This window comes from Euprymna scolopes, chromosome 36 (assembly GCF_053919585.1).
Source record: "Euprymna scolopes isolate OS-2025 chromosome 36, ASM5391958v1, whole genome shotgun sequence".
NCBI lineage: Eukaryota > Metazoa > Mollusca > Cephalopoda > Sepiida > Sepiolidae > Euprymna > Euprymna scolopes.
The window spans coordinates 10,265,015-10,284,308 of NC_136517.1; the positions used below are offsets into that span (position 1 = coordinate 10,265,015).

At 31.4% G+C, this 19,294-nt stretch overlaps 1 protein-coding gene across 12 annotated transcripts in view; it reads left to right on the forward strand.

Moving 5' to 3' along the window:
- LOC145260330 (echinoderm microtubule-associated protein-like 2) overlaps positions 1 to 19,294 on the forward strand; it is a 488,936-nt gene that overhangs the window by 108,940 nt on the left and 360,702 nt on the right. For all 12 annotated transcript variants that reach the window (XM_080118228.1, XM_080118235.1, XM_080118233.1 and 9 more), the window contains one exon: positions 17,234 to 17,335. In XM_080118228.1, coding sequence (XP_079974354.1) covers positions 17,234 to 17,335 — 102 coding nt within the window. The remainder of the gene's footprint in view (positions 1 to 17,233; positions 17,336 to 19,294) is intronic.

Consider the following 19,294-nt stretch of genomic DNA (forward strand, 5'->3'; position numbering starts at 1 on the left):
TTGTTTGGGGTGAAAGTGTAAAAAAAAAAAAAGACCTGTAGTAAAACCTTAAAACTGTTAAGTAACGTTTTGCATCATGTGCCATGGTTGAAAGGAGAAATCTACTACCATGAATTAAATGAACGATTCAGTTCAAAATTTTGTTCAGGTTTTCAATTTCGACCACTGGCAGTCACCAACTAAAAACTAACTTTGAATCCATGCAATTGAAGATTGAGATATATTATGTCTGTGATAATTGTGACTCCAGTAATATCGGGCTGAGACTGATAGATGCAATTGGTATAATTCTGTGTTTTGCTTCCTTGTAAATAAAATGTCTACGTCATGTCAATTCAATGACAGAAAATAGCGGAAGAAATAAGTATACTGAGAATTGACATGACGTAGACATTTTATTTCTTCCGCTACTTTCTGTCATGTGCTACACACATAAGTACACATATTTATCTTCGGGCATAATCTTCTGCAAGATATTAAGTCATATGCTAACAGCCCCATTCATAACAATTCCCAAGTTCGATAAGATGTACCCAAATAATTTTGGTAGTAACATGAGCGGAAATGTTGTAAATATTATAATAACCAAGATTGAAATAAAAATCCGAGTGATCGAAATTATTTTTAACGTTTTTATATTATTGGTAGTTATTTATTCTGGCTGGAGTTTATCTTCACCTACTTTTTATAATGTATACACATTTATATTAAAGTAGGGCTAGCAAATACCCCCCCTCCCCGACTAATATTAGTTGACCCCAAATCGCCCAATTTTCAACATCCTCCTTTTTCTGCAACCTGGCCACACTAAATCTGGCAAGTTTAATTTCCAATTCGTTTTTTTTTTCACAGCAGCCAACAATGTCGACTGCACCTGACAGTGATTTCTTTTTTTGCCAAGTCAAAGCAAGCTACCAATTGGATAATTCAAACAAAATGTGAAATATGTTTTTGAATTTTTTCAAATGAGGATTGACATTTTGCTTGTTCCTTCCTTAGTTAGTCTATACGTTACACTTTCAGTAATTAGATAATCAAAAACGAGACTACAGCAAAGGGAGGTCACTCATACTTGCCAGGGTTGCCAGATTGACCTCTTTAAAGTCAAATTTTGTGAATTTGACTTTTTATATATTAGTTTGTTTTTTTTTAACGATTTAGCTTTCAAAAATTGTATTGGGTTTTTAGTAAAAAAAAAATTTTTTTTGCACCTTCCAAAAAAATATCAGCTTTATCAATCAAAATATTTGATAAAATATATTTTCATTCTGTGGAATTTCCACGAGTCCTGCTAGTTTGTATTTGGATGTTACATCAGCTGAAACGTTGTAACATTACGAGATGAGAACAGTATTTCAAATAATCAAAATAAGTATCTCGTGTTATTTTTTCTATTTAACGTTTATTTTTGCAAATTTTTAGATTCTTTAAATGTTTTTTTTTTTTTTTTGTGAAATTACTTGATAAAAATTTTTTTCAACTAAAATAAAAACGTATCTTATTTTTGTAACTTTATAATTAAAAGAAATTTATGAGAAATGACGAGATTAAGTTATTTTTTAACTAATCATTTAACTTATTACACGTTGACTTATTAATGATATAGTCAGAAATAATTTTCAAGTGGAAACATTTAGTTTTGAGCCTTTATACATCACAGATGTTCTAAAGTATACGAAAAAGTCAAGATGAAGAAAAATCAGGTGTCCAGTTACTTCTGACTTTGTTAGAAAAAATGTAAATCGTTAGATCATCTATTAAGCGTTGGTTAGATTGTTTGAATCGGGAGAGAATTTTCAAAGCTAGTTAAATTTTTAACATCCAAAATTCTATTTCCATTGGCCGTGTGTTGCTCTCTTTCTCTCCATTTAAATAGTATTAATACTTGTGGTGATATTCTCTAATTTTTATAATGGACTATTCTAATCTGATTCATACAACGGTTGTTCCAAAAGTAAAGCTTCCTATTTAAAAAAAAAAAAAAAAAAAAAAAAAAAAAAAAAAAAAGTTGAAGAGCTATGAAAATGGGAGTGGTATCATTAAAACAAGTAACTTTGTGTTCCAGTATTTTTTTTTCTACGTACTCACCATTCTTAATACACTTTTGCCAGCCTCTTTTGTAAAAATTTGAAGCGTGCTTTGTTACATCTGTTGCAACTCTGAAATCTACAAACCCATCTCCTAACTGTTGACATCAACTGCATCAGCTTCTGTGGGGAAAACCGTAACTTACTAAAGTTTTTTATTTTTATTTTTTTTTCCTCTATAAAAAAAAAAAAGTTAAAATGCCGACGTTGCAAATTTTCGTGCGAGATATGCAAATTAGAGGCGAGGGAGTTTGTTGAACGGGCATAAGAGGAAAGTAACCATGGGCAAGTGGAAAGACAGCGTGTTGGGAGAACGTGCGTCGAAACGAAACTATTGAAGCTAAATCAGAAGATACCTAAAAAATTTGACTCAGTTCAAATACTGTAGATAAACGTTCAGCAATCACTGGTGAATAATTTGTCCAGTATGAAGGAATTCAGTGATGGATCTTTGCCTCTGATGCATTTCCATGATCGAAATTGCTTTCTTAGTCTCACGCCCAATATCTTCAACAAAGAGATGAACCTTTCAGGTCATAACGATGCAATTTACAGTCCTCCCTGATCCATTTGGGCAGAATAAAAAATAAAAAAAAAAAAGAAAGAAAAAAAATAGGCAGCATTACTTTTGGAAAATTTCTTGTTATATTTCCACACCCACATACACGCACGGTCCTGGATATGACCTAAAACTATATCCGATGGTGAGGCGCACCTTGCGGGCCTTGGAGTGTGGAGCCACCCTTTAATTGCCATTGCTCCCAGGTCCGCTCTGACCCGGAGTGGTAGTACCTGTTAGGGTCCCAACTATGGGTTAAGTAGAATCCGACTTAAAAGACAAATATACTCCGTTAAAAATCGTTCCTCAAAATAACTAGATTTGGCATTAAATAACCTGGAAAAAGGTTGATATGCTGTAAAACAAAAACAACCAAACCACATACACGCACATTTTTTTCTTTTTTCATAGATGGTAAAAATATTTTTAATTGTTAATCTTATTGTTTGGATTATTATTTCTATGGTAGTTTTATTTTTTTGTAGAAATCGTTTGCAAAAATGAATTTTTTGAAGCAGAAAATAAATTATGAAATAAACTTTTTCATATAAAAATTGTTTTAAATTTCATATGCATTTCAAATTTTCATAATCAGATGATTTTAAATATATTTTAAATCTTAGAATTTTTTATATTATATGATTACTAGTGGGAGGTGCCCAGCATTGCCTAGTCATAAAATACGCTTAATTATATTTTAATTTGTCCTGATTGTGTATATATTATAATCGTGATTTCAAACATAAATAAGAGTATATGGGTGCCATCAGCTAGAACCGAAATCAAAACGGTAGCATTCAAAGCTGGTGGCGTTAACACTGTACCAACGTGACACGCATATGAACTGATTAAAAATTAAAAATAAACTAAGATGAATGTACAAAATGTATGAGGATTTTAAAAAATTTTGACCCCTTAAAAACTTTTAACCGGTTAAAGACCCACAAAAGAACAGTCCAAAAATATCCGATGATTTTAGGCTCTTAGCACCGCTCTGCGGCTTTTAGTTTCAGGAGATAGTTTGAAAATATAGACACAGACATATAGCCTTTTATATATTAATTTTTTTTTTTTTTTTTTTTTTTTAAGATATCACCACTTAAAAAGGATAAATATCAGATGGATGGTAGGACTATATTGTGATGAAGTCGAGGGGAGAATTTTCCGAGATTATTTGTTATAGCTGATTTAATAAAAAATATACTTGAAATGTATTTTTGTTTGCTTCTGTCCATAAAAATAAGATTCTCTTAGCCGAGTATTTTCTCATATGGTTTTAAGCACCAATCTAATTTTTCTTATTTATTGGATAAAGGGAGATAACTCTACTGGTTTAATGACTGATCCGAGCTTAACAAAATAACTAAGCAGGCTATATATTTTCTCTGAGCTTCTAAAAATAAGTTCATATTAAGGTTTAGAAATAAAATAGAATGTATTTTACATTATGCACAAGACATTTGTATATTTACTTTGTTGTTGTTGTATCCAAAAATGATATGCACAAACATGTACTTCAAAGAGAAGACATAATGATAAAAAAATTTCAAAATGGTGTAATAAATGATAAAGAAAAGGCAATTGCAACTTTTTTTCCAATTTCCGAATTTAGTAATCATGGCCAAATCCATTTTTTTCTTTTAATGGATTGATAGTTGCTATTTCTTACAAGTTAAGGGCGGAATAGATTTATTGATTGAAATAATAAAATGAATGATTTTGCGTTTCGAAACAATTACTGTCAAGAATTGTAAATGTCAACGTAATTAAAGGAATAAATTGTAAGATGGTCAACATCATGAAATTTGGAATATAGACTTTTGTCATTTGTTTATATGCTCTGTGCTTACATTGAGCTTCATAAATTAAGAATTAGTATTAAAAAAAAAAGTTGGGATGAAAATGTATTTCCACAGAAATTATACACACACACACACACACACACACACACACACACACACACACACACACACACACACGCACACACACGCACGCACACACACAAACTTTAAAATTTATTAATAAATTCAAGTACTTGTGTTTATTTTTCGTGTCAATGTAATTTTGATAATTAAACATTTAATTGGTTTTATTTACTCAATATATTTATTGCCATAAAAATGTCCCTTAAAATAAAGGGAAAGTGAAGAATCTAATTTAACAATTGATTACGAAATTAAGCACGATACATTTCGGTTTCTTAAACAAGTATGGCATTTTGATCTTTTAATAGTTAACCAAAAAAAAAAACTTTGATTCTTTAAAATTTGAAAGAAATTTTGAAGAACTTGAATAGAAAATCATTTAAATAGGATTTTTAGTTTATTTCAGCAACTCCTCGTGTATTAAAACATTGATATTTTTGGAAGCTATATTCAAACATTTTAGAGAGATTAATATTAACATACTACTAGTTTTATAACAATTTGGTTTGAATAATTTAATAAATGATACCGGTTAATTAAATTACTAAACGATAATATAATCAAATTTAACTTTAATAAAAAGCAACCTATTTACGAAATTTGTAAAAACACATACAGCATAATTTATTTTCTTTGCTAAACACAGTTTATCAGTTTTGTCAAATCACTTGAAGTTTTTTCATTTGATTGGCATAAAGAATGAAAATCAAAATAGAGTATTAAAAAAAGTCTTATATTTTGTTTTTTGTTTTAAATTTGTTTTTCTGTAAACGTCCAACAAATGATTTCAAGTTGAATAACCAGGCTGACCAGTTGGCTATTAAAGTGGCATGCATCATTAAGTAGCCATATTTATTAGGTTTAATTATCTGTTAATGTTGGTTAGAGGCTTAGAATGAAGGTTATTTTTTTATTTTATTTTTTTTATAAAAAATATTGAAATGAAATAGAATTATTAACAATACCCGTGTCTATTTTTGAATTTTTTTTTATATATAAAAAAACTTTTTACCAAGGAGTTACTTATCAAGGCCAAAATCTATTAGAGGAAAAATGTAAAAGTAATGGATTGATTGCCTTGTAAATGAAGAATATTATAAGAGGATTTAAAATGAGTGAAATTAAAGTGCCATTATGGAGATTCTTTTGGAACCAAAAAAGCTTTTTTTTTTTTTTTTTTTTTACACGGTGGTCACCACTTATCCCTGAGTGGCTTCCGGGCCTTGATAAGGGTAATTGAAGCTGCCTTCCAAATAGATTTTCTAATTTTAATTTTAGAACTACTGAAAAAAAAAATGTTTAGCCTTTGACATAAAATAAACTTAATTTTTATTGAATTGATTTTAATTAATGTGATTCATTGAAATTCTGTTTTATTAAAGACTAACAAAAAGACGTGAGGTTTCTTTGTATTGAATAAGGATCCCTATGTTTTTCATTCTGCTCATATTCACCCCCCCCCCCGCCCCACTTCCAGAATAAGTTGAAATGTTAGAAAACTGAATTAGTCTTGTACTTATGGTTTAAATTTAATTAACGTCGGATACACATACCTGAAGTTTTAAGGTGGTTCTATCCTCATTAGTAACTTAGAAATGGGGAGGGAGCATATAAATATTCAGCACATAGATAGCATACAGATTTGGGACCACTTCCATCGTCTTCCCCTAAAAAATTATATTTAAATACCATAAAAATAGGATATGTTTGAAACTTTGAGGGTTTATGCCCTGATTGCCTCTTTAATGGTGCACTTAGATTCTGGAACACTTTAATTGTTGTCCAAGTATGCTTTCTTTCCATAGAGAACACAAAAACATTGAGGTGTGTGTTATAGGCTTAAATAATTTTTTGATAAATTTTTACTTTATGGCAACTCACTTTTAAAAATGACTTTTATAGGTTTTCGAGTATGCTGAAAACAAATATCACATTCAAATTTAGTATAGACAAGTAGTTTTCTGGGTCTTAAGATTTTTTTTCCAATGTATTAATACATATTAGTGGCCGTCACTATTTTTTACCATGGGAAGAAGGGGTTGTCGCAGCATGCGCATTAGTACTTGTTCAGCTGAGGAAAAAACATGGCCGCTGGTGAAAACATAAGGGATTACATCAGATAATGAAGGTCTTAATGTCCATATAACTACTTGTCTGGCCAAAAAATTTAAATGCGATATCAGTTTTCAGCATACTCAAAACCTACAAGTCAATTTAACGGTGAATGCTGAGTTGTCATTAAAGTAAAAAAAAAAACAAAATTTTTTAAATAAAAATCCAAAGCTTTAAAGGATGACAATTTGACAAAATGAAAATATATTTTATAAACTTACAAACTGTATCTATCCGGCATTGCTTGGAATACAGTGAAGTCATTTCATTTAACATTTTTTTTTAAACTTTAACAGCAAAAAATTTTCTGTATGGGAAACAACTCTTTAAAGGTAATTATCCTTTTCAATGATTTTTTTTTTTTTTTTTAAATTTCCCACTCGTAATGGAATTTTTTTTTTTCTATATTACTAATTGTATGAATGGAACTACATCATTTTAAGATTGTTTTTGAATATCTTATATTGCCAATAACATGGTCCAATAATAACAAATGAAAATTGGTTGGTTAAAATCAAAGTTTGGTATGTCAGTTTAAATGCTATAAAATTATCTTGTAAAATTTTATAGCTTACATCAGAAGTATTTCAATATCAGTGACATTCTATTGAGAATTAAATTTAATACAAAATAACAATATTAATATGAAAAAACTATTTTCTAAATTTCCCATGTCACAACATTCTTTCTGAATATGGAATATCTGTAGAAAATCTGGTTTTGGTATTTACGGTGCTGCAGATATCCTCAACTCCAAGGTGACCAACATCACATCTCGCACCTGTTCTTTGTGGTCTAATGCAAATGTTATCTAAAAAAATAAAAAATAAATTTTAGAAAATTAAATGTTATAAAATATTTTATCAAATGATTTTTTTAAAATTATTTCCGAGATTTTAGTGCAAGTCAGTAATTGGTGGTGTGGTTGGTGCAAAATTTAAATAGTTTAGACTCCCCCCCCCCTTTTTTTTTTTAAATATGTGATCAAACTCCTATAAAAAAAAAAAAAAACTACTTATAAGCATTATTACTCAAAAGCAAATTTTAATTTAATATTTTCTACTTGTAATCAACCTTGACTTAACATTTTTTATTCCGCTTGTGTGATCTGATCAGAATAACTTGTTTTGCAACTTTATATTGGGAAAAACACTTATCTTTCCCAATCTGATATCTCTATCTGGAAGTCAGTATTTGTTTGTTTTTAAACTGTAATTTAATATGCGTGAAAATCTCTGATGGTAACTTAGAGGTAAATGTTAAATTGACACTTTGTGGTTTGTATAGAGATTGAATAGAGCGAAAACAAGTGTAAAGCAAGGACATTTTATTGCTTTGATGTACAGAAGAGTTCCACTGTGAGCCGTTATCTAAGGGAGATAAGGAGTGGCAGTATTCAGGTTATGCTGATCATTATGACAAATAATCGTGTTATTTGGATTATTCTGACTAGTTATTCTGAATGTTATTCTAACTTTTTAGCCGATGTAACCTCCAACCTTTAAGTGTGTCTTGTCAAACTCGGCAATTTATACTGAATTTTGAGCTCAACCCTTTTAATTAAACTGAGGGAGTAGATTGTTCCCGTTCTGTCAACCAGGTAGAAGTTTAAAATAATTCCCAATTATATTAGCATTGGATTGAGGGTATAAATTTAGCTCCAGAAAACTATTAGAACTGATTAGCATTATCATGGGTTCATGTGGACTGGATGCAACTGAAGAAAATTGAAGGTTATGTCTGCCAAAATGTGGTGAGAATAGTAATACAAATAATACAAACTAGCAGGACCTGTGGAAATTCCAAAGGGGACTTCTTCATATGTAATATATTGATGTTGGCATTCTGTAGATGTTCAGTGTAAATGGAGACGCTCTGATATTATTTTAGCTTTTTTTGCTAAAACTACAAAAGTATTTAAACTAGCACGAACGCTCGGTAAAGTCCGGTCGTAAAGTACGCTTAAATATATTTTAATTCTTGCAGATTTCATATGCTATTATAGTTAATGTTCTATCGGTTTTTATGTTATAAAGTTGCGATTTCAAAAAAAAAAAAAATATCCATATGATTTGAATACATTAGCTTGAATCAAAAATAAAATGAAGAAAATATGTATATACAACTTGTTCCTTCAACCACAACTGAAACCAAAACTTATGAAGAATTCTTGATAAAATTATTTATGACAAGAAATAGAACATAACAATTAAACGACCCGGATGTAAGCGTGACACACAAAAAAAACACGCTATCATATTAATATATAGATTAACAATCTTCATCTCTAAATTCTCAAAACAATTGTTCATAAAAATAAATCACCTCTTGCTCTCCATCAAAGCTGAATCAATCTGCATCTATCACTAAATAAAATCATTTTATTTTTTGTATATTTATCGATGTCAGTGTGAAATTATGAAATGAGCCTTATTCTCTGCTAAAATTTATCAATAAGTTATCATTTTTTCCCCAAATTGTATATACCATAGTTAAATGGATGTACAATTAATATTTTATGTCCAGCAATAGATCTTCACAATTCTAATATTGTTTAATTGAAGCATTTTGTTGAAATGGTTCTTTGATGCAACCATGTTGCTCTGATCTTTCACTTCAAAATTTTGCAGGAAATTTTGATGAATCTACAACACAAAATAAAGCTGATTACTTTTTTTTTTAGTGGAGGCATTATATCAGAAGTAGCAAATTTTTTCTTATATAAACACTTTCTATTGGATAATCTCGATCAAGTGCTTCTTTCAACCAATCACATGTGAAACTATTCACCTGAATTTCGCACTTAATATAAAAACTCAAAAACAAGCATTCTTTCACTTTTCTGGTTTTCTTTCAGATTTCAAACACGACCCCCCCCTCCCCCAATAGCCTGAACCACGGCAGACACAAGAAACGTTCACTAAACACAGCAACAGCATATGCACACTGCTTATTGAACTTGCAAGTTCGTATATATACTCTCACACTAAATGAAGGCAAGCTTACATCTGCACATCTGCCAAGCGTACACGCTGTCATATAACAAACTTGCATGTCTACAGACAAAATATACTTATTTTTAGAGATCACTTTCTTCGCTTGAAATGGGTTAATACTTTTAACTCTCATTTCCAACTTTCCTTTTTTTTTTTTTTCCTAACAAGTTTTCCCTACTAAATCAATATTTTTTCTCCATTTCAAATCCAATACATTGGATACATAATTTTAGATGTAATTGTACATCACCAAAACAAAGCAAAATGTATTAAATTTTTCATGTGAAACGGCTTATACATCTGTTTTTCTAATAAACAAACGTACGAAAAAGTGATCCAAACAAATAACAAATGTTCCTATTTACTTGCCTCCCCACAAGGGCAGAGTTAGACACAGGGTTGGTTTTTAATGTGGGGGGAAAATCCAGCTCCCAAAAAAGCGTCACTCTGGATGGAAACAAAAATGAAAACTGTCATGAAGGATTTCTCCTCAACTGACCGAGGACAGAAAAGGTGAAGTGTAGCATTAGAACTGATACTACACCGTGATCTTAACCTGAAATATTATCAAAGGCTGAATAAGTTTTTAGTGTTTTTTCTTGCTTTAAAAACGCTTATTCGGTTTGAGAAATGGCTCTTAAAGTCTCGATAATTGCTAAAAACTAAAACAAAATACTGGTAGAAACCCACTTAATGACACATTAATTGGGTTAATGGTCAGGCACAGCAAGCCAAGGTGTATCCAATACACTGGATTCGTAATGTTGGATGTTAATGCACATCAGCAAAACAAAATACGTATTACAATTTTTAAATGTGAAACAATTGTACCTATTTACAATGCCTCCCCACGGGACAGTTAGACACCAGGGTCGTTTTTTAACGTGGAGAAAAGGTACAAAAATAAAAAATTGTCTCAGTCGTGAAGGACTGCTCCTCCACCGAAAGAACAAAAAATGGAAGTGCAGTATCTGAAGAACAGATACTACACTTTGATCTTGGCCAAAGGACGTTAAGTCTATTTTAATATTTAATTCTTTAGATGGCTGTTGTATATTGGCCAAAAATGATTTTCTCCATAAAACCATCACTTGCATTGGTCACTTGAGGTCATCTTTGACTGAGGTTATTCAAAGTCTTTCTTGGCTTACTATCTCCTCACTTACTCGTAACTGAAATGCCTGTACATCTGTTTATCCAACCAGAGCTTTGTTCAATATGTCCATACCACATTAGGTAGCGGCAACTCGGAGCCGATTCCAGACTAGGCACCTTCAGTCGCGATAGCAAGGACTCAGAACTGGTGATAGGACGATTCCAATGATTTTTTTTTTTTTTGTTTTTTTTGCCCCGATTCCAATACATTAATTAAATTCCCGTTTCTGATTAAAAAATCACCCAAGATAACATTTCATTTTGGGGTAGCGTCTTCATTTACTGTAAAATGTAGATTTAATTTTCTTTAATTTGAACAACTTAGTTTTCTCCTTGTGTATTCTATCCAAGATTTTGTCGAACTTATTGTGAGATTTTCATCTAGCTTTTTCACTTGTGCCATTTTTACTTAATCACTGTGCCATTTTAAACATAAATTTATGATCTATAGATCTTTATTTTACTAGTAATTTAAAGTTAATATTCACCTTATTAGTACTAGCAATAGGAAATCAAGTTTAAAAAATGCATTAAAAGAATAGTTTTTGGAATCAAAAATTAAAAGCAAATATTTTGATACTTGAAACAGTTTCTTTTTGAAATTTCAATTCAAATTCTGATTAATCATCTCAACACTAGTCAGAACTAATTCTGTCATAAAAGGTGTAATTCACAAATACACTGATTCAGTCATGTTATTCCTCTGAAGGAACTATTATGAGGGTTGTTTAAAAAGTAAAGCCTCCAAAGACGGGAGTGGTGCCATTAAAATGATCACACTTTTGTGTTCCCGAATTTATTTTTCGCTATAATTTTCAATGCAATTTTGCCAGAAATTCATTGACATAGCTTTATTTTTAAAACCTCCATGATAAGGTTGCTTTCTTGAAGTCGCACACCGTCAATATCGGCAACAGAGATGAAGCTTTCATGTAATAAATGCATGAATTTAGTAATGATAACGATGCAATTTGCAATCCTCTGGCAGAATAAAAAAAATAGGAGTCATTACTTTTGGAACACCCTTCATATATGTAATTCTGTTATGTAACATAGGACTATATATTATGTTGATTGCAATTAACGAATGCGTAAACAATTAATTAGCATAGAGAGAAGTTCACAAAATAATGCTCAATGTAGTTCATACACGCAGGATCAAACTTGATTCAATTTCCCACCAGCACAGATCATATTGCAACCTCTTTCCCACAGAAGAGACGTTGCAAGCCTGTCTCTGCTCTATCGTTTTTTTTTTCTTGGCAAGTGCTCTTCTGATCTCCAATCTATGGTTCCTTCCACTTTGCCAATCTTTCACAAAAAAATACTCAACTAGCTACAACCACTATCAGCAATTTTTCACATTCTCTATCTGTACCTAATTCTAAAAGATTTCATGAACAAAGCTTCTTTCCTAGAACTGCCCACATGTGGAACATTGCTCCATTGGTCTGCTTCCCAGCCTGTTACAATATGGTAGCCTTCAAGCCGAATGTAAACAATTTCTTGCTGAGCCATCTCCTTAAATAATCCAAATTTTACCCAATCTACACCATTAACAATTACTGAACTAATACCTTACATTCATTAACCCTTATCCTTGAGTGGCCTTCAGGCTTTGATAAGTGTTGACTACCTTGCAAAAAAAAAAAAAAAAATAGCAACATGCGTTCACAGCTTCCGATTTCTGCAGACCATTCACAGAGAACTCTTTACAGGGCCTTTGAGTGAACAATCAGTATCACTACACCTTAATTAGTGTTAAAGACGATCATCCATAAAAAACTCCTGATAATATAGAGAGCATTAACTTATAATATTTAATTTTATTTTGATTGCATGTGTTAGGAAGGAACTATTCCAGTGTGCCAAGGTAACCTTCATTCACGTGTATGAAAAGTGTTCCATTCGAACGAAATAAAAACGAGGCATTATTTTGGGATCAGAAAGGAGTGCAAGTTGCATTGTTATGCATGCATGACCTGAAAGTTTCATTTCTGTTGCAGATATTGACAGTGTGAAACTCTTAAGAAAGTAACCCCTTTTCATGAATGTGTCGGAAGCGGAGATGCGTCTTTGAATTTTTCCATGCAAAAAAAAAAAAAAAAAATTGAGCTGATGTTGAACATTTACGAAGCCAATGCAGTTGATGTCGGCATAGTTAGATGGGTTTGTTGATTTCAGAGTGGTGACAGATGTGACAACACATTTACCAAACATTTTATGACCACAGCATCAAAAGTAGCTGGCAAAAGTGTATTAAGAAATGGTGATAACTACGTAGAAAAATAAATTCTGGAGCAGAAAAGGTCACTCGTTTAAATGCTACCACTCCCGTCTTCGTAGCTTTTCAATGTTTTAGTTTTAGAGTTAAAAAATAAGCCTTACTTTTGAAACGACCTTCATATTGTTGATAGTACATGACTGTCGGAAGGAATGCATAATCCAGAAACATTTGGCTAACAGTAATCTTTAGTTCATTTGGGATAAATACTAAATGACAAATACTTATAAAAATGCATGGCAATTCACAAAGGGAATAACGACTAGGAATTAAATATAAAGTCTTATAACTATTGAACGTCCATTTTAATCAATTGCAATTTTTTTAACAAGGAAGTCACCACTTATCAAGGCCTGAAAGCCACTCGGGGATAAACATTGAGTGTAAGGTGGTCAGTGAGACAACACCATAGTAGTGGAATTTGATTATTTAAGAGGACAGCTCAACGAAAACTTGTTTATATTAGACTTGCAGTCAGCTGGAAAGGCGGTCAGTTCTAAAAAATAAACTTCATTGAATTTGCGTTTAAATTTAAGCACAGATAATGTGGGGGAGGGATTGTTGACAGTAGTTGTAGCTGGTTAAGTGTTGTTTTGCAGGGATGAGATCATAAATTGAAATGAAGCTCAGTTGAGTATTTGCATAATATCTATAAAGCAGTGATACGCTCATCTCTTTCTGTGAGAAAGGTTGCAAGGAGAAAATTGCAATATTAAAATTTTATGCTCCAGTGGATGCCCTTTAGGTTGGATAGGAAAAATACACCCTGCAGTTTTGTTATAAAAAGAGGTCAAAATCATGTTTTTTTTTATTTTTGAATACGTGGGTGTGAGAGTATCAACAACCTTTATCGGTGACTTCTCGTGTTAGGATGAATTCTTTCCAAGCACCTAACACCATTAAACAAGTTATTAATCATTTATTTTTTTATCTTGTGTTCTCATATCTAGATTGTAAGTTATTGTTCCTATTTACAATGCCTCCCCACGGGACAGAGTTAGAGACCAGGGTCGTTTTTTAACGTGGAGAAAAGGTACGAAAATAAAAATTGTCTCAGTCGTGAAGGATTTCTCCTCCACCAAAAGAGAACAAGAAATAGACGTGCAGCATCTGAAGAACAGATACTACACTTTGATCTTGTCCCGAAGGCCAATTTAGATCTGTATTGAAAGTTGCCTAATTAACATAACATGTCAAAAAAAAAAAAAAAAAAAAAAGTGTATCTCAAAAAATTCAATTAAAAGGCCACATTAGAACTCTGTTGCATCCTATTGTTGGTGATTGATGTATTCTCTAACTAGGTTAGTCATCACCAAATATGACCTAATAAAGTTCCTCAAAGCCAATCTAATTTGAAACACATAATTGTTTATGTAGATAGAAATAATTGTAAAAAATATTAAGCATTCTTTTTGTGTTAACAGTGAACTATGGTGCTTTCCACGTTATATAATATTAAGCATTCTATTTGGAGTTATTACTGAAATTTTTATCTTTTCTTTTTTTCAAAATATATATTTTAATTAAAATTATAAGTATTTGAAATATTAGCATTTATGTACATGTAATTTTTTGTTTATGGAAATTTCTCCAGAAAAGGCATGAAATCACTTGATGTAAAGAACTAAAAAAACAAAACAAAAGAAAACTACAAGGTCAAAAACTAGGTAACAAGTGTTAGATGGATAGATTCTGATCCAAAAACAGCAATTTTCACTCCTTTGTCAGAAACCTTGCTCATCGAGCATGAAAACTAAACAACAAATTAAGGGAAGCTAGAGTTATGAGGCTGTAGAAAGTAAACCAAAAGTCACTTTCTACTCTAATAATAGCAATCTTTCAATAGGAATTCCAAACTTTCTATAGGAATCAGCATAATTTGTTGATAATATTCTTCTATGATGGCTGTTAGGGTCAATACTATTAAAAGAAATTATTTCTCCTCCTGTAAAAATAATTGTCAGCTAAATAAATTAAACAAATCTTAGAATTGTAATTCTTTTAAAATTTTGCAACAAATATAATATTCTTCCTATCAAAGCAGATGTCAGTTTTTGAAAATGTATTTAAAATTGTACTGTTTTATTTGGTGTGACAACATAATTTGATTTTGGAACAATTCATTTTAAAAATGGGTAAAGTCTGAATTGTTTACCTAAGCGGCATAAGCTTAATAAGAATCTTTGCTGATGGAATATTTTTTTTTTTTGTGTGGAAAGTGATAACGTAAGTACAAACATGAAATGCCTTAGCACATCATTATATATATATGTGAGAGAAATATAGCACATCATTATATATATATGGGAGAGAAGTATATATTAAGCCTTACTAAAAAGAAAAATTGATTATATGAATATTAAAATGCAAACATTCAGAAATAAAATTTTGGTTTCATAGACTCATTTGTGATAATGTGCAAAAGTGGGTGTGGCTTATATGGTCTATATTTTAAACGGATTAATCATAATATCTGATTGTTTATTTCAGTTAAAATTTGATTGTGTTTGAAATATAATAACCTAAAGTTAATCTAATGAAAAGTATTTTTATATCTGAATATAAATATTAAAATGGAAACTTTCCTGACAGCAGCTGAAAACATAATTTCAGTGAAATTCGAAATTTGGAGAATTGATTATTTTGGAAGATAATTATCAGTTTTCTGGGACTATTTCAAAAATAGTCATAAGATAGTGTATTTATTTAAAACAATACTTTTGACTAAAAATAACATTACAATTTAATCATTTGAATTTTGTTTTTTTTGCTTTCTGATTGTTTGCATTCTTTGAATTTTCTGTCCAGCCTGGAACTTGTTTTTTAAAAAATTAATTTTTAAATAATAATAAAAAAAAAATTAGCAATTGCATTATTGGAATTCTTAAATGTGTAATTACTGTGAAATTTTTAATGAAGCATCTTATCCAGTTGTAAACGGGTTCTTATGACTTTGGTCTGCCATTTGGCAGTGCCTCGCGTGTCTGTTTGTCATTTAGTTTGATCCATGGCATCTCCCTCATAAAGTTGCCAAACTTTCAAGTCCTTGATAATTAGAGCTCAGGTTCTGCATGGCCGACCAATGCTGAACAAGCCATCGACTTCCATTACATGGGTCCTGTTTATCCACCTGCCATAATATTTTTGCGATGAAATTGGTCTGGAAAAACATCAGGATGAAGATAACTTGATAGAATTAGTTGCATCTTGATGCATCTGATTGGAATTTATTGTTGAATAAGGAAAAGGTCTCTATCTTCCATGAAAAACCATTTCCATTAAAATATAAATCAACTTTATTCAAAGTAAACATTGAGAAAAAAAAACTTTCTAAGTCAGTAGGGATCATAGTCGAGATATATCGTTTGTTTTTCAATTTGCCTTCTGCCAAAATTATAATCACGTCTGTTCCTGTTAATGTCTTAACTCTGACTGGTTTGTATTTGCTTGCAAAATAGCTGGGCAGAAATAAAGTAGGCTCAGAGTGCATGTTGATGTGCTAATCATCTGTCTGTTTACGTTGACTAAACTACAACTCTGACATCACGCAAGATAATATGCAACATATAAACAATAAATCTGTCATGCCACTGCTGCTGTATAAATTTTTGAGTTTCTTTTAATACAATTTAGTTTTTATTGCATTATTTGTAACCTTCAGAAATAATTAAAAGGAATAAAGAAGTAAATCTTTCCTATCTTGGCTGCTCAGTGAACAATTCAATTAGAGTGGACAAGATTGACATTGGCTGGTGGGGAGAGGGTGAGACCAGGGTAAACGTTTTTTTTTTTTTTTTGTTTTTTTTTTTAAATTTCTTTATAAGAACTTTTCTTTCTAGGTTTTCCACATTTGCAGACATTTAAAGTAGCAAAAACCTCTGAAAAAATTTACAAAATTCTTGAAGAAGATCTGAACGTAGAAACAAAGATAGTTTTATATCAAATAAACCAAAATCTATCTTTAAATTTCTTGATGAAATTTCAATAAATATTAAACATATTTTGAAAGATTGTTTATGAATTTTATTTTTAATACTTGGCCATTAACCTAAGAAAGGTTGATATAAAAGACGGACTGAATTCTATTTGTTCCTAATTTTTTTTTCTTGTTTCAGCTGGAGACGAGTCTCACATGGATTTACCTGAAAATGACATTTTAGCAGGTGTGGAATCTTCTAGTGATCCACCCACTGCGACTGCAACAAGCCCCGATGTTGGTAAGTTACCTTTTTAACAAATTTATTCATCAAAAACAAGGTTTAGATGGAACAGAAAGGTGTCTCCATTTCCAAACCAACTTTTTTTTTTTTTTTTTTTTCAGTTGATCTCAAAATTAATCTAAAGATAATTTCCAAAACTATTTTTTAATATCATAGGTAAAAGAATTTCCCCATTATGGAACACATTACCACGGTACTGCTTTTCTTTCAAACTACATGATCATCTTTCAATCCAATGTCGACAAATACTTATAAATTGTCCTCATAAGTAATCAAATTTTGTTAATACCATTCATTTTCAATCCTCTCATAACATTTATCATTCAACCAACAATCCATTCATATCAAATCCTTGTCGAGTGACTTTTAGTCTTCATAACTGACATTGTTTCGTTTTAGTTGAAAGTTTCAGAAATAAAGAGTTCTCTTATTGGGGCTAATCTCAAAGTTCTATATTCGATGCATAATAGATATTCGAATATTCTAGCCAAATTCTCCTTTACCTCTTAAACATTGAATTAGTAAAAAAGTTTTAATTTTTCTCTCTAATTAACCAATTAACTGTTACAGTATGTCTTTAGCGGTCTCTTGGTCTTACCAGATTCCAAGACAAGACAAGAATTCATCTAGTTTGATGGAGTATCCAGCTAAGTGCTCTTACATATATATATATATATATATATATATATATATGAGAGAGAGAGCTCCCTTTTCAGCTGGGCACTTTAAGAAAAATGATGAGCCTCTAAATTAATGCAAAATTGTGAGTTCCATTCCTTTGATTTGTTTAATACCATACAGCAGTTTACTTAGTATTCACTTGTAAAACACAGTAGGCTTTATTTCTCCTCATTCTGCATAACTGTTATGGTGGTTGCGATGACTTAAGAGGTTTGGATTTTAGTCAAAAAGTCATTTATATCCAGGGTTCGAGTCCTGCAACAGCGGAAAAGGTGTCTCCACACTGATGATTCTATAATAAGGTGAAACGTGGATAACAATGAGAAATATTAAAATGATTATTTCATAAATGTGATTGGTTCTTCTTGACAGAAGTTTGCCATCTTTTTAATTAGTTGTACTGCCACGTGCACGTAGGTTCCTTTTTGAACTCATTTCTTACATAGATATTTTTTCTTGCATGTTAGCGTTTTTTTTTGTTTTTTTTTATGTAAAATCTAAATATATTATAGTTCAATTGTCTGAGACAAAGGGGACCCTTCCTAGGGGCTGTATTTATTTGCTTCCCCACTGAGCAAATTAGGCACAAGGCTGTTTTTTAATGTGGAGAGAGGGAGGGGACCAGCTCCTGAGAGGTGGGAAATGGGAGCTGGATAGTGATTTGCACACTGGTATGTAGGGTTGCCCCTACATGGACCAGAAGATTGCCGCAAGGACAATGGTCTTTGATTGCAACATCTGCTGGAACAGATACTACACTTTGATCTTGCCCAAAAACTGCAACTAAAGTTCTCCTTTACCTCTCAAACATTGAATTAAATTGAATGAAGAAGTTGGGGATATTAATTTTCCTTTCCCTAATTGACCAGTTAAATGTATCTTTTTAGTGGTCTCTTGGTCTTACCAAATTCCAGGACAAGAATTTATATAGTCTAGTAGAGTATCCAGACTTTTTTTTTCCTGATTATCACAATGGAGGGGTGAGTGAATAACAGAAACCAACTAGAACAAAACGATTAAATAGGCAAAATATATGCCTGCTTATATCAATCCCCCAAGATGTCCTTGATTGGTCAGCAAAACGATTGGTTTACACAATTGGATGTGGTTCGCTTCACTGTTTAGGATATCCACTGTTCCTTATTTCCTGCAGACACAAGTCAGTAGTGCTTCGATTAGCGTAGCTGGTCGTTATCATCAGGGACATTGATCAATTAATTGCTTGTATCAGCTCCACTACATATTGTAATTTATTTCTCAAATGAAAAGAAAATA